Below are 14,309 nucleotides of genomic sequence, written 5' to 3' on the forward strand. Positions count from 1 at the left end.
GCACATAAAAATCACAGAGTGATTTCACCGAGTGCGATCATGGAATGATCTCCCCTTAGGACACATTCTTCCAGCCTGCAACAATCAAGTCAGTGTGTGGAGGTCACACACTGACCATCACGTTTCAGAGACACTGAAACACATCTTGGCCATTGAGGTGTCTGGTTCCTTTTGGAATCTGTGTGTATTTTCAGTCTTCATGCCATCTCGTAGCAACATGTTCTACAAATCAACTGTGTTGAAAAAGGACTTCCTTAACGTCCTGTCTAATAAATTATTTTGCTGGATGCGCTTCCTCTGCGCTGTGAGAAATAATAAAGTGTATTAAGCTCATTCCTTACTCAACTTCTCCCTGCTGAACACTATATTATAGACCTTTGCTCTTTCCCAGTATCATCTACTTTTGCTTGTTTAATCTCTCTTCCTACAGAAGGCATCCCAGTCCCTTAATCATCCCCATTCCACTTTTCTCTATTATTTCCAGGTCTGTGTTACTCTTTTTGAAAGAGGGTGACCAGCTGGTATGTGGTACCCAAGATGCAGGCACAACATGTACATCTAGTATACAAGAATATATACCATCAGTTTTTGCTTCCAGTGTGACATCTGCCTTCTTTGGCTACAGCTGAACATTTAACTGATGTGCTCAGGTAACAACCCACAGTGACTCCAAATGGCTTGCTTGTTTGAACAGTGAGAAACTGTTCACAAATCACCATTACACGTGGCATTTATCAGCATGGTCACCCATTTGCTGTTTTATCATGCTAATAGTTCTGCAAGATGCTTCTGTAATTCCTCAAGAAGTTTTCAAACCAACCACCCTGGCTAGCTTAGAATCACTGCAAAATTATAGTCTTCACTATGTCTTCCAAACCTGTGGACCAAGCACTGCAGGCACCAGAGTTCTGATGCCCTGCAAAGCACAGCATTTGACATGAAGTGCTCCATGCACAGTGGCCAGGAATGCTACATAATCTTTTAGGTCTCTTCCAACCCAAACCATTCTACATTTCCTGGCCATTCTTCTGTTAAGAAAATAAAGCTTTAATTGAAAATATGATTCAGCACCATCATCACTCTGCCAAAGATCTCTCAAAGAGCCTGCAGTGTTGGGTGGCTGAGACACAGTCCCATCCATGGCTCAGATGAGGACTCAGATGGAAGTACAGAGTCCACACCAGCGCTTAAGGACTACAAATATGCTCACCAAACACTCACCCCAGGCACAAGAGATGTGAATTGTGGAAAGCATTCCAGGCAAACACACACCAGAATGAGAACAGAGAAACTGTGGACTTCAGGTGAGCAGCAGGTATCAGTAGCAAAACCTCAACCAGGCTTCATGCTCCAGACTCAGAAGAACAGAGACCTAGAGCTGGCAAACCTCAGCTCAGAAAACACCCTGCTATGAGTCCAGGGCTTTGGTGAAGAACAGGGAAATAAGTGTTCAGTGGAAGGCAGATTACATAAAGCCAAAAATAAGTGGGGATAGTCAGCCTCCCTGAACATCTGGAAGGGATACTACAAGCAGAAGATCTCACAGCCAAGTTTCACCTGACTCCTCTCAGCCAAGTTTAACCTGAAGCACTCCAAGCTGAGCCAGCAAACCAGCAGGATCTGATGCCTGGCCCAGCTGCAGCAGAGGTTACCACCGAAAAGAGTATCAGGCAGCTACAACTACACACAGTATCTTCATTTCATATACTCCCAGAGCTCAAAACCCAGGGGTGGAGTGGAAAAGGGTGAAGGAACACTTAGTCTATCCCTCATCTGTACAAAATACTGTTCACAATCCCAGAAGGGAGACAGAAATGAGGTTTTAGTGAACCATAAGCCTTATGTAATATCATGGTTTGGGGTATGACATTCTCCAGCTTACATAAAAAAAAAGGAACAGATTATTCATGCACATTGTCCATCGAACACTGCCCCATCAACAGATTCACTGATCCATCCAAAAGACAACACAACCAAGCCACTGAATAGGGAAAATGCAGGATACCAGGCGTCCTGTGCAAGAAAATGTGTCAGACAGCATCTGCTGCCACAGCAAAAACTGAACCAGAAGCAGAACTGCAGACAGAATTCTGCACAGCCATAAACCCGGCTTGCACCTTCTGAATATTCTATGATCCCTTATCCACAGCCTGAAGGTTTCTGAGGGACAACTGCCAGGAGGTAAGGAAGCCTCTGAAGCAGCTGCTCTAGGTGTTGCTGTCTAAGTCAAAAGGATGCAAATGCACTGCTTCCAGGAAAAGGTCACCAGACTGGAACCTTGCCCAGCAGCTTCTACAAAGCACACTAACTAGGAGACTTTCAGACTGCAATTTTTCAACATGAGAGTACAAATTAGTTTTCTAAATACAGACCTGTACCCTACATGGAATGAATGGCCTGGATGCCCACAGGGCTGATGGAGGGTAGCACTTGATGACACAAAAGACTTCAGTTTAAAATCCAGGGCAGCTACTGACTCCCTGAGTCACCTTGGTGTGCATACCTCAGGCCCCAGCTCCCTGGTGAACAAGGAGGTATTGATGCTCCCTGCCTCTCAGAGGAGCCATAATACAATAAAGCTTAAAAGACCTCAGGATCCCTGCCATAAATCCCAAAGTTAAGGGAAGTAAACAGGATTGCTCATTATGTCTAAAAGCCAGGCTTCTTTTATGAAGTGCCTGATTTAGATGTGGAGGCAGGATGTAGCCAGTAACAAAAACATTGGCCTTCCCTGGAGACACAGCACTCAGATCAGACAGTGCTGTGTTTGTGGGGTGACGTGTGGGGCTGGGGACAGCACCTGCAGGTCTGGCCCAGCCTCACACTCAGGTCTGGGAACAGTTGCTCTCGCAGTGCACCCACGGAATTCAGCAGCACAGCCCTCACCAGGGCACACTCAGCTCCCCCAAAGCCAGGCACAATGCTTACAGAGAACCTACAAAAAGCGAGTGGTTGGGTCATATGTTTTCCTAATTCAGAGGAAGCCTAGCCCAGCTCCGATATCCCACAACATCTCTTGGTGTTGAGAGTGGGGGTTGGAAAAGTCGAGATCCATTTATAGCTGAAGAGTCTGGCAGAGGGCTCAGCGTTGTGTGGAAAAGCAGGGGCTGACAGCTCAGTACAGTCAGCTCCACCCAGCTGGAGAGGAGAGGCAGGCTGGGGAAAGAGACAGGGGTATGGAAACTACTTCCCTTCATGCTGGGAGTGATGGGAGAGAGGTGGCTTCTCTACAGTGCCAGGAAGAGAAAAAACACTCTACTTCTAAATGAATTACAAGAAGTAGGGCAGCAGGAGACTAGGTTTGGAAAAACTGAAGAGTAGCTGTGCTGCAGATATGGCCAAAAGCACTTAGAGGTCAAGCCCAGGCTGCAGGGCTCTGTGCCCTTCTTCTGAGCCCTTCATCACATCCAGCCCTGCAGCAACACAGACCTTTATCACAGGAACAGAGCTGTCTGGGAGCTGCGACTGGGAACTCAGCCCCACACTTATTGCTGGAGAAATGGTAGCTCCCTCACTCCATATTTACATCAGCCAACACATCAGCAGATGTAGCAAAATGTCCTTGCCAGCCCTCATGGAAAAAGCTTGCCCCTGAGGACAAGGCACCAGTTTAAAGCATCAGCATGCGCAGACTTACACTGTGATGACTTCAGCTCCTCCCCATGTTGTCAGGCATGAGAAGTATTTATGTAGCTAACCCAATTTAGATAACAACTGTGCATATTCGTAATAGAATTAGGAAAAATAACCACTAAAACTGTGTTAAAGATCACAGAGATGATGAGGCTGTAAGAAAAGCAAACACAGCCCAGGTGAGGCAGTGAAATACCAGAGCTACTGTATAGGCACTGATAAAAGAAGCACCATACAAAAAAAATTCTGGTCACCCACATTTAAAAACGATAAACTCAAACGAACAGGTGCAGAAAGGGCCTGAGGGAAACAGAAAACCTATCAAACAAGAAGAAACTTAAGAGCTTGGCTTGTTTAGCCTAGCCAAATGCAGGCAGAGAGCGGATAGGATTGCTGTCTAAATATATCACAGGAGACAAACAAAACTGCTGAAGCAAAAGTATAATGCTGGCACGACAACAAGAGAATAAATGCAGTGAACACATTTAGGTTGAAAATTAGAGAGAGAGAAAAATCAACCCTTAGGACAGGAAGCTTTCCAGCTGGAACGCCTGGATTTAGGATGAATTTTATCAGTGGTCTAATGGAGTTAGAGGATAGAGTTGTCATGCCCACAGATATCCAAGAGGTCCCTTATGCTCCTGTTTTTGTTCCAGCTGGTAGTTAGCATGGGTCATTACTGAGATGTCTCCATTCATACAACAGACTCCGCCTGTGTGCATTCACACAACTCTCTCCCACTGACCTGTAGCCTGGAAGTCCTTACTCCTGAGCAGCTCTTAGGAAATGGGAGGGCAGAGGAGCACTACATGCTTGCCCTGGGCTCTCCAACTGGATACTCAGCACAGTGAGCGCTACCAGGCAGCCAGGAAGGAATGCAGGTGGTGCAGTTAGCAATGGAGAACACCCTTGAGGTGCCTCTGCCCAAACGCACCTGCTGCTCCACGGTTATTAGGGACAGAGGTTGCTCAGTGTCACCCTGTGGATTCAGGGGACAGAGAAGATGTTCTAAGCTCTCCTCTGCTGCAGCGTAAGAAATAGAATCCTGTAATCACTGGTTATCAAAGAACCATAGAATGGTTTGCCTTGGAAGGGAGCTTAAAGATTATCTTGTTCCCCACCCCTGCCATGGGTACAGACACCCTGCACTAAACCAGGTTGTTCAGAGCCCCATCCAGCCTGGCCTTGAGCACTCCCAGGGATGGGGCATCCACAGCTTCTCTGAGCCACCTGTTCCAGTGCCTCACCACCATCAGAGCATTATCATTCTCGACCCTCAAACTGCAGCCCAGCAGGGTGGCAAGTACAGGCACAACAGCAAAACAATGTTCAAACTGTGAATATTTATATTATGGAATAATTAGGAGGAAAAAAGGGAGGAGGTGAAAACAAAATCCAAAATCTATTTCAAGGGTTAATTTTTGACATATCTATGAAATACGAGAGCTTCATAAAAGACTAAATTATAATTTTCAGACACCGCACAGACGATGACACACGGTTTGACCTCGCCGGGGGAGCCAAGCAGAGCACCGCGCACACGGGAAGCAGCGCCCCCGCTCCTCCCCGCACAAGCCCCGCGCCGTGCCTGCCACCGTCCCTTACCGATCGCCCGCACCGCTCCGCTGTTTACAGCCGCTCCACGGGGCGGGCTCTCGACGTTGCCCGCCCCCACCGGGTCCTCCGCCTAAGGATGTCTGACGTTTCCTCTAAGTTTCCTCTTAAAACATCCCAGCCAGGATGGAAAATTTTGAGAATTTGTGTGCTTCCCGCATCAGGATACCGGATGAGAAGCGTTGCCGTCTCAGATCCGTTGTCCCACATACCATCCCCCCGTGCACTTCTGGTTATTAACTCCTTACATCAATTAATGGAGCTCCAAGAAATCTATCATCCCAACATTCTCTTTTTATTGTAAAAAAACAATTATTTTACAAAATCAGGAGTGATGCAAGACAGACATCACTGCCAGCTGATGTGTTTCAAATGCTGATTGTGTCAAACCACTGAAAGAATTGTATCTGGTGCAAGCTCACCAACAGCTTTATTATCCCCTGCATGTTGTAGCCAACATTTTCAAATCCCCTTTTAGCCAGAAGGTGAGTACTTTGCACGTAAACCATATGAGAAGAGAGGCACAGTGTCAGAGTTTCCTTGCTCTGTCAGCACAAGACCTGCCTCTGCTGCTCTGCCAACATACTCTGCTGCATCAGACACCAGGAACAGCTTTGACAGGACTTTCAGTCCACAGACCAGTCTGGGTATCATGGGGATGTCTACTTATCTGCACAAATTCTCCTTTTTCCTCTAACCCCAGGGAGGCTGACTGTGAAAGACAGAATCCTCATCAGAAAGCCACGATTGTCTCTGCAAAGTGAATGGTAAAGCAGGGGGAGGTGACAAGCACCAACTATCACAGCGGTTTCCTCAGCCAGAGTGCAGGCTCTCACTTCACTTAGGCGTCTCCTTGCAAGGGAGATCACCAGATAATTTGCTCCTTCCCTATCAAGCAGGTCCTGAACACTTTAGTCTGGATCCAGTCCCAGCTCCAGTTTTGCACCGGCCATGCTGAAATTTAATACCACAGTTTGCAACAAGCCTCCCCATGCAGCAGGTGCAACAGACTGATTTGGTTCTTTTATTTTTTTCTTTCCTGTGCTGAGTTAAACACAGGGAGATGCAATCTTCTATTACAGCTTAAACAATCTCACACAGTAACTGCTGAAACTGGGACCAGAGGCAGCAGGGTGTTCCATGAAATGGGGACATGGCTGGCCTGTTGCCATCATACATGCCTCCACTGACAGCTCAGAGACTCACAGCAGAGTCTCATAAATATCAGGCGGTTACTGCACAAAAAAATCCAATTCAAAAGAAGGAAGGAGTCTAAATTTGTATAATGGAGCTGAAAAAAACCCCAACCTCAACAAATACCAAAAACAAACAAAAAAACCCCCTACAACAGCCAGGGCTTAGTCCTCTGCACAAAAAAAAGCTGCATTTAGACAGCTCAGCAGTGCTGGCAGGACAGACTCTCACACTGCCACACTGGCCTTCCACCCAGTAACCCCACTGACTATGGAGTTGGTGTAACAAAACAGAGAGCAAATCCCAGTCCCTCAAGATCACCATGTCTTTGGCTGCATCTGTGCATTTGAGGTCCATCTGCTGGCAGATTGGTTGGATTTTCAGCTCTCTACCACCCATGTTTGACAGATAACCTGTTCCCAAGTAAAATTTGAGCCAGCACAGAGAAACACTGCAGCCCTGAAACACTGCAGAGACTCCTCAGGCCTCACTAAGTTCCTCTGAATCGTGAGCACTCTGATCATTGGGAGGGTGGGGGAGCCACCAGGTCATGCTTTGTCCCTTACACTGAGCCCCAGCACCAGCAGAGTAAAGGCTATTTCAGCTGCTGGCTATGAAATAGCTTTTCTGGCTTCCAAACTGCTGGTGTAGTCACCATCAAGCCAGACGTGCATGCACCTCAGTCTGTTAAGGGGGGCCAGATGCCTCGTTCTGGCAGCTCAGGTGAGCCCTAACCACAGCACAGGCTTCTCAGGGGCCAGATTTCATGGTTGGATCCATAAGGAAGTCTGAGTGCCTTCTGCTCTTTTATTTTAAGTCTAAATGAAATGGCTGGTGCCCAGTTAAAAAACTTGAGAGGGCTCTCAGGACAATAATCCTTTACAGGAGCAGATTTGCAATGCAGATAAAACAGGGCAGGCTGATGAGTGTCAGCTCCTGGTCCCTTGACCAATTAAGGGTTTTTCTGAGCTTGCAGCACTTCCTGATGGGAGATGTGGGAAGAGGGTGGTATTTGGATACTGGCCATCTCTTGAGAAAATAGATTACAGTCAAAAGGCTACAAAATCACACGTTACAAAGATTGTGGATTTGTGGATTGTGTGGCTGGACCTAAGGCACACCTGGGGTCAATACTGTCACCCCAGTAATATGGTCCAGAGTGGATTCATGAAGAAAAATGAAGGCACATGGCTGAGAAAGACATTGCCAATTCAACCTTTTCCTCAGACTGGAATTCTCTTTGCTCTGAGGTATGTAGTTAGAGGGAAAAAAAAAAAATAGCGTTACGAACAATCTCAGGGAGCAGAGATGCCTCCCACAGCACGTTCTCTCTTGCGCCAGGGAGCCCCTCAGGGATACCATACAACTCCATGCTCACTGTGCCCATCTTCCCCAGCAGCGGCACATGTCTTTGGAAAAGAAACTGGAACCAGAGGGTGCACATGGGTGACAGGAAAGCCCCAAGTCCTTGATTTGGCAGCCCAGAGGGCAGAGCTCTGGGCAGCCACTGGCTCGGTGCCCTGCAGGGAGCACAGCCTCCTCTCCTGACTTTGGTTTGCCCTTTACTTTGGTTTGCGTTGTTAATTTTTAAGGGGGATAAGGGGGTGTCTGGTTTTTTTCCCCCCCTTTTTTTTTTTTTTTGGTTACAATCCTTTGTGTTTATATTTGTCACTATTTGGTGAAAATGTTCCTGTTGTGGCAAAAGGTGATTTTGGCCGCATGTTTCTCCCAGACATGATGAGTGCTCCGAAGCCATGCTGGTGAGAGAAGGCGTAGCCAGAGCGGCGGGTGCTGGTCCGGCGCAGGCGTCGCTTGGGTGAGGGTGGAGGGGGCCGCTTTTTGGCTTCTTTGATCTTCAGCAGCACCTGGAAATCAGAAAATAAGGCAGAAAAGGTGGAATGTGCATCATTATTCACAAGCACAGTGGAAGAGGAGCAGAGAAAGGCAAACAAAAGCAGGGATCCAAAGACAAAAATGAGGAAAGGGCATCTTCTATTCTACTCTAAAAGGTGTTAATGGGAGCATCATCTGTAAGTCATGAGAGGGGATGATTTCCATGTATTCCCCAGAGCTCTTCAATGCCATGGTTGGGGTATTACTGAAGGACTTTCAGTCAAATCACCCAAAAAGTGAAAGTCATCTTGACAATAGTCAAAATTCCAGAAAACAAATAAAGAAACATTTAAGAATTGGTATATTTAATATAGAAAATAGATTACTAATGGGAGTTTCTGATATGTAAAAGCTTTTTATGATGATAATGATTATCGTCATGGAATTACAGAATCACAGAGTGGCTTGGGTTGGAAGGGACTTTGAGGATCATCTCATTCCAACCCCACTGCCAATATATCAGGTTGATCAATACCCCATGCAACCTGGCCTTGAACACTTACAGGGATAATAGAGAGATCCCTGTATTCCTTGGCAGGTGGAAAATAAATCTTGCACTTTATTTGCAGGTAGGGGGCTTTCTGCTCCCAGGTAGCCACTGAGTTCATCTGCTGACAAGAACCTTTCCAGAACGGGGCTGTCTAGTGCAGGAGGCTGGTATTGAGAGCCTCTGGCTCAACAGAAAACTCCCCAGCTGCCAGACTCCTGTGCTTCTTGCTTGGCACAATGGCAGTGGCAGGTCCTTGGCCTCTCTGAACATCCAGCCTGTTTACTGCCAGCTGGGGAACTCCATAAAGCAGGAAACCCACTCCTCTCCTGCGACCATTCACTTCCAAGAGGAGGCAGAAAAGTAATTTTGTGCTAGAGAGGGAGGGATGCTCAGCCTCAGCAGTGAGACTGGGATTCTGGGTGACAGCTGTGTTTGACTTCTCCTCAGCTGGGGTAAACTCAGCCCACTTTTACACCCCTGAACTGCCTCAAACTGCATCCCAAGGACCTCCCTACCCAGCTGTCTTCTCTAGCACCCACCTAGCCTCTGTGCAAGGGCTGAGAATTCCCCTAACATGTTCTCCTGCAGTCCTGAAGAATCTGTGGAGCTCCACAGACATCAGAGAGGATAACCAGGGAGCGCATCAGCTGCAGTGCTTTCCCTTGGGGCTGTCTCTGACAGAGATTCCAGGCAGCTCGGCGCAGGGAGAAGAAGGAAGCACGAGGTGGCAGTAGCATTCAGCAAATGCTCCTGTTTGAAAGAGAGCCCGGGGAGCTCTGTGTGCACTGATGTTCTTGAGGGGGTCCCTTGGCTGTAGTGACCTGTGTGCTCCCTGCCCACTCCATCACTCCCTGCCTCTCCTTGCCCTGGTGCCCTCATCTTCATATTCCTGGGGATGGGAGGGAAGCTGCTTCCAGAAGGGGCATATAACCATTGGCTACAAAAAGTAAATTCTGAAATAAAAAAAAAATCCCCAGCAAACACATATTCCTGGGTGGAGGGTGAAGGCTTGAGGTCTGCCCGGCTAAAACTGCACAGCATCAGGGCACAAGGAACACACCACTCCTTTGCCACTGAGCCACAGTGCTTAAACCCTAAAAATAGAGCAGCTTTCCTGCCTCAGAGCAGTCTAATCCACATGTAAATAATCTCAGCCTTGGTCCCAGCTGCAGATGGTTTGAACCGTGCCAAACCCCAAATTCAATCCTCCTTCTCTAGGGAGTAGGGGACAGACGGATGGCAGCACTTGCACCCGACAGGGACACACACTCCAAGTGATGCCAAGCACATGCACTGTGGCTCCATGGTGAGCCTAGGCCATGGTAAGCAGGATTTCTGGTTCAATAAGGTATCTCCTTACTTTGTCACTGGGAGTTGGCTTTAACTGAGCCTTCAGGAATCGAAAGCCAACCACCGGCAGCACGCAGAGGGTGATGCTAAGGAAGATAGCCAGCCACACGTTTGGTTGGCTGAGGGTGTTCCGAGCCGTACCTGGAAAAAACTCCATGATTAAAACAGTAAAAGCAGCACCTCCCACCACTATTCCCTTTTGCTCTCTGTGATTTCAGAGCAACCAGGCAAACAGACCAAAATACAAGGCAGACATCACCTCCAACAGTGAAATCAACAGGCTGTGGAGAGGACAGCAAAGCCAGTGTCACTGTGTGAGATGAGCAAAGAAAAATGCTATGTCCAGACATGACTGCAGCAACAGCCCAGGTGGACAAGGGTGTCAGAGTGAATCTTTTCTCTCTGTGAAGAGTCAAATCACTGCAAAGGATTGATATAAACATTCAGGAGAACTTCAGGAGCAGCCCACGACTCCCACCTTTTGCCAGAACTCTAGTGCAAAGGGAGGAATACTCCTTTCTTGCTTCCCAGCAGATTTCCTAAAGGATATGGAATACTGGCTCTACCCAGCAGGTGATGGGAATCACAGCCCTTTACGAGAGGAGTGTGTGTTGCTCTGGAGATCTGCACAGACACCATAGCTTAATGGGGGTAATGGCAGCACTACTGCCATGTGGTGGCATGTCACTGACAACTTCTTTGAAACCAAAGTGCTCACTTTTGGCTTTTCCAAAACTGAGGGAATGTAAGATAGAACAAACGGTCTGCAAAACCCTCATTACAGGGCTTAATGATGCTGGTGTTGGCAGTATATTTGCTGAATGTTTTCTTTCCAGTTGGCCAAATGCTGCTGTAATACAACTCCCCTGAAATTTAAGTAAACAAGTTGTCTCAGTCCAGACTAGAAACACTTTCCTTAAAAATGGTTTCAGACTGGGACCTTACTGAGTAGCCCTCAGCATTATGGCTACTTTGAGCAACGTAGTAATAGCAGAGCAGCAGATGAGATATCCCTGGCAATTGAGTTAGAATCATCATAGAATCCTCAAGATGGGAACAGACCTTCAAGATCATCCAGTCCAACTCTCCACCTGCCCCGGGAAACTGAACAGACATTCTGTCTTCTCTCACTCAGCGTTTTTGATTCTAAAAACCATCTCAAAGTGGATGTGATCATCTGTTTGAAAAATATGTTACAACAACTGACCTGCATCTCAGATATTTCTAAGTTTGCTAAGCCCCTTGCTGTTGCAGTGAAGATAGGCAAAACAAGCTTTTACTGAAAAAGTCAGTCAAAAATGAAGGCACTTATTAATACAAAAATCTGAGACTTGAAATTAGAAGTGTTGGGATTTCAGAAGTAGAGATTCATAACAATGTTGTATCTATATTGGCTATGGATGCACAGATCTATTAAAAATGTCTGAATTACTCTGCTAAAGTTACATGTTCCTCCTGGTCAAAGTCTCAGGAAATGGACTCATTTTTTTATCCTTCATTTTTTGCATGTGTTCAGAAACCTGTCATGTAAAATAACTACAAAAACCTGGTCACCACTGGTATGTTTTGTTGTTGGGAATTTGCCATTTAACCTGTCAGAAGGCTTACCACAATCACATGGCATTTTTCTCATGTCTGACTGGATGTTGTACTTCTATGCCTTCCTATGCCAAAATGTTAACTTAGTTACAAAGATCACACATCTACAAATAAGATACTCCTAGATATCTGTAAAAATTGGACACCTGGAACCCAAATATAGAGGAGCAGCAGAAAGCATTCCACCCTGCTCAGTAGGTTTATTTAAAGGACCATTCTCATGACTGCATGGAAATGTCCACTCTTACCCAAGGAAGTGAATGTGGCACACATTCACCTGGATGGATGGGATTCAAAATAAATCCCAGCAACCCTCAAAAATATCCTGGCTTTTCTTGCAGAAAAGGCAACCAATATATTCTGAAATATACTTTAAAATAATTGGAAACTTTAAGCCCTGCAGTGTGTTCATTCTGAGTGCAATCCAGATTTGTCCCAAGGCTTACCAATGAAGGGAAAGGAGGCTGTGAAGATCAGGTACATGCCATCACTGTACATGGTGAAGGTGATAGCAAAATAAACAGAAAGGCTGCCCCAGATGAAGAACTGGTTGACAACTGTCCAGTAAGAGGTGTCCAAGCCAATCTGAAAAAACAGAGCAATACAGCTATTGTCAGTGCCTTCCTTATTCAGCAGATCTGTGCTGAACACAGCTTGTCCTCTGCTTTGTACACCTCCCCCTGAGAATGCTATTCATTCAAAGTCTCAAGAAATAACAAGTCACAAATCACAAGATTCTGGAAAACCATTCAAGGCAAGATCACTACATTTATCCTGTTGTTGCCCTCTTTTCAAGCAGTCACTAGGGGCCAGTCCTGGAGACAGGATATTAAGGGACTTGAAAGATCATCCTGTTCCAATTCTTCTGCCATAGGCAGGGACACCTTCCACTAGACCAGGCTGCTCACAGCCCATCCAACCTGACCTTGAACACTTCCAGGAATGGGACATCCCCAACTTCTTTGGGCAACCTGTGCCAGTGCCTCAACACCCTCACAGTAAAGAATTTGTTCATAGCATCTAATCTAAACCCACTCTCATTTCAAAGCCAGTAACTCTTGCTCTATCACTACATGCCCTTGTCAAAAGTTCCTCCACAGCTTTCTTGTAGCCCTTGTTTAAGTACTGGAAAGCTGCAATGAGGTCTCCTTGGAGATCTCCTTGGAGCCTCCTCTTCTCCAGGCTCAACAACCCCAATGCTCTCACCCTCTTTAGCAGAGGTGCTCCAGCTCTCTGATCAACTTCATGGCCCTTCTCTGTACTTGCTCCAACAGGCCCTCATCCCTCTTATGCTGGGGGCCCCAGAGCTGAACACAGTAAGTTCAAATGAGCCATGCTTATTTCCCCAGCCCTAAGCTGTGATGTAGCATTGAAAGTTAGGAGAACAAGACTGCAAGACTTCAGACAGCAGAAATTATTATCTAGGGAGGTTTGATTGATTGGTTTTCTTTTAAGAAATCTCTCTCATCTTGATAGTACCATCTGACTTTTCTACCATCCAAGTCTTAGCTATTTCTTCCAGCAAGTTCAGGCTGTGTCATGCATACATCATGCACTGGGCCAGGCTGCACAGACATCTCCATAATGGAGAGCCTATAAATAACTGCCTGATGGCAGACAGACAGTCCTGTGCTTCAAACCCTTCCCATGAAACTAGAACAAGTCCTTCTCTATTCCCTGCCTTAACTGATTTGTCTGTTATGACTGCAAACTTCCCAAGGCAAAGACTCTTCTTTCCTGTCACCCAGATCTTTCATAACATACAAATCTCCTGTTCTGTTGAACTGAGGAGACTAACTTGGTGTCAAGAGACTGTTTTTTGCAAGAATGCAAGATGCAGTAGGAAATACAATGCTGTCAGTACCCTAACTGGCCCTCCAGATGCTGCCATCATGAAACAACAACCAATTCCTAAAAATGTTACCCAGGATGCCTTACCTGTACAGACACCACGATCAGTAAGCAGGTCTGGGCCATCAGAGCAAAGGACTGGTAGTCAGCAATGGCCTTCCCATCACTCCTCACTGTATTGTACATGGCCCCATAGGGGATGAAGAAGAGGATGAGGGAACTGTAGATCCCTTGCAACATGCACTTGACAAACACCACCTTGTTAAAATAGAGGTTTTGCTGGCCAGGCACATATAGCTGAGGGAACACCATGCTCCAGTGATCATCCACATCCTGAATGCAAAGAGGAGACAGTCAGATTTGCTGGCAGCTACCCAACCAAGCATGCAGAGCCAGTTAGGGGGTGACATGCACTTCCATGAGGAAAGGCATAGCACGCAATTCACTCAGTTGTGTTTACTGGCATGCCACATACCAAGGTCACCTGGGCATATTTTCATAATGTATTTTACCTTTCTTGCGCTCAAAAAATTGACAGCTGATTTAAAAAAAAAAAATATATATATATATACACTTCATCTAAAGCAGACTGCATGGTCTGTTCTCCAGAGACTTGGCTGGAAGCTAAGGATTAGAAAATACCTCCCCACACAAGAAAGGCTGACTTGGATCCCTTAAGTGTCCA

General features: G+C 46.4%; 2 protein-coding genes across 7 annotated transcripts in view; both read right to left on the minus strand.

Moving 5' to 3' along the window:
• RUSC2 (RUN and SH3 domain containing 2) overlaps positions 1–5,428 on the minus strand; it is a 60,264-nt gene extending 54,836 nt beyond the window's left edge. The window contains exon 1 of the mRNA XM_042028627.1: positions 5,239–5,428. The gene's annotated coding sequence lies outside the window, so the exon portion shown is untranslated. The remainder of the gene's footprint in view (positions 1–5,238) is intronic.
• A 93-nt stretch (positions 5,429–5,521) lies between these two features.
• LOC121664928 (phospholipid-transporting ATPase ID-like) overlaps positions 5,522–14,309 on the minus strand; it is an 84,667-nt gene continuing 75,879 nt past the window's right edge. For all 6 annotated transcript variants that reach the window (XM_042028635.1, XM_042028639.1, XM_042028637.1 and 3 more), the window contains 4 exons: positions 13,712–13,957; positions 12,220–12,358; positions 10,185–10,315; positions 5,522–8,306 (listed from right to left, as the gene is read on the minus strand). In XM_042028635.1, coding sequence (XP_041884569.1) covers positions 8,085–8,306; positions 10,185–10,315; positions 12,220–12,358; positions 13,712–13,957 — 738 coding nt within the window. In that variant the 3' untranslated portion in view covers positions 5,522–8,084. The remainder of the gene's footprint in view (positions 8,307–10,184; positions 10,316–12,219; positions 12,359–13,711; positions 13,958–14,309) is intronic.

Source organism: Corvus kubaryi, unplaced genomic scaffold (genome assembly GCF_017639235.1).
Source record: "Corvus kubaryi isolate FWS band 111438036 unplaced genomic scaffold, C.kubaryi_AGA036_p1.0 37308, whole genome shotgun sequence".
Classification (NCBI taxonomy): Eukaryota; Metazoa; Chordata; class Aves; order Passeriformes; family Corvidae; genus Corvus; species Corvus kubaryi.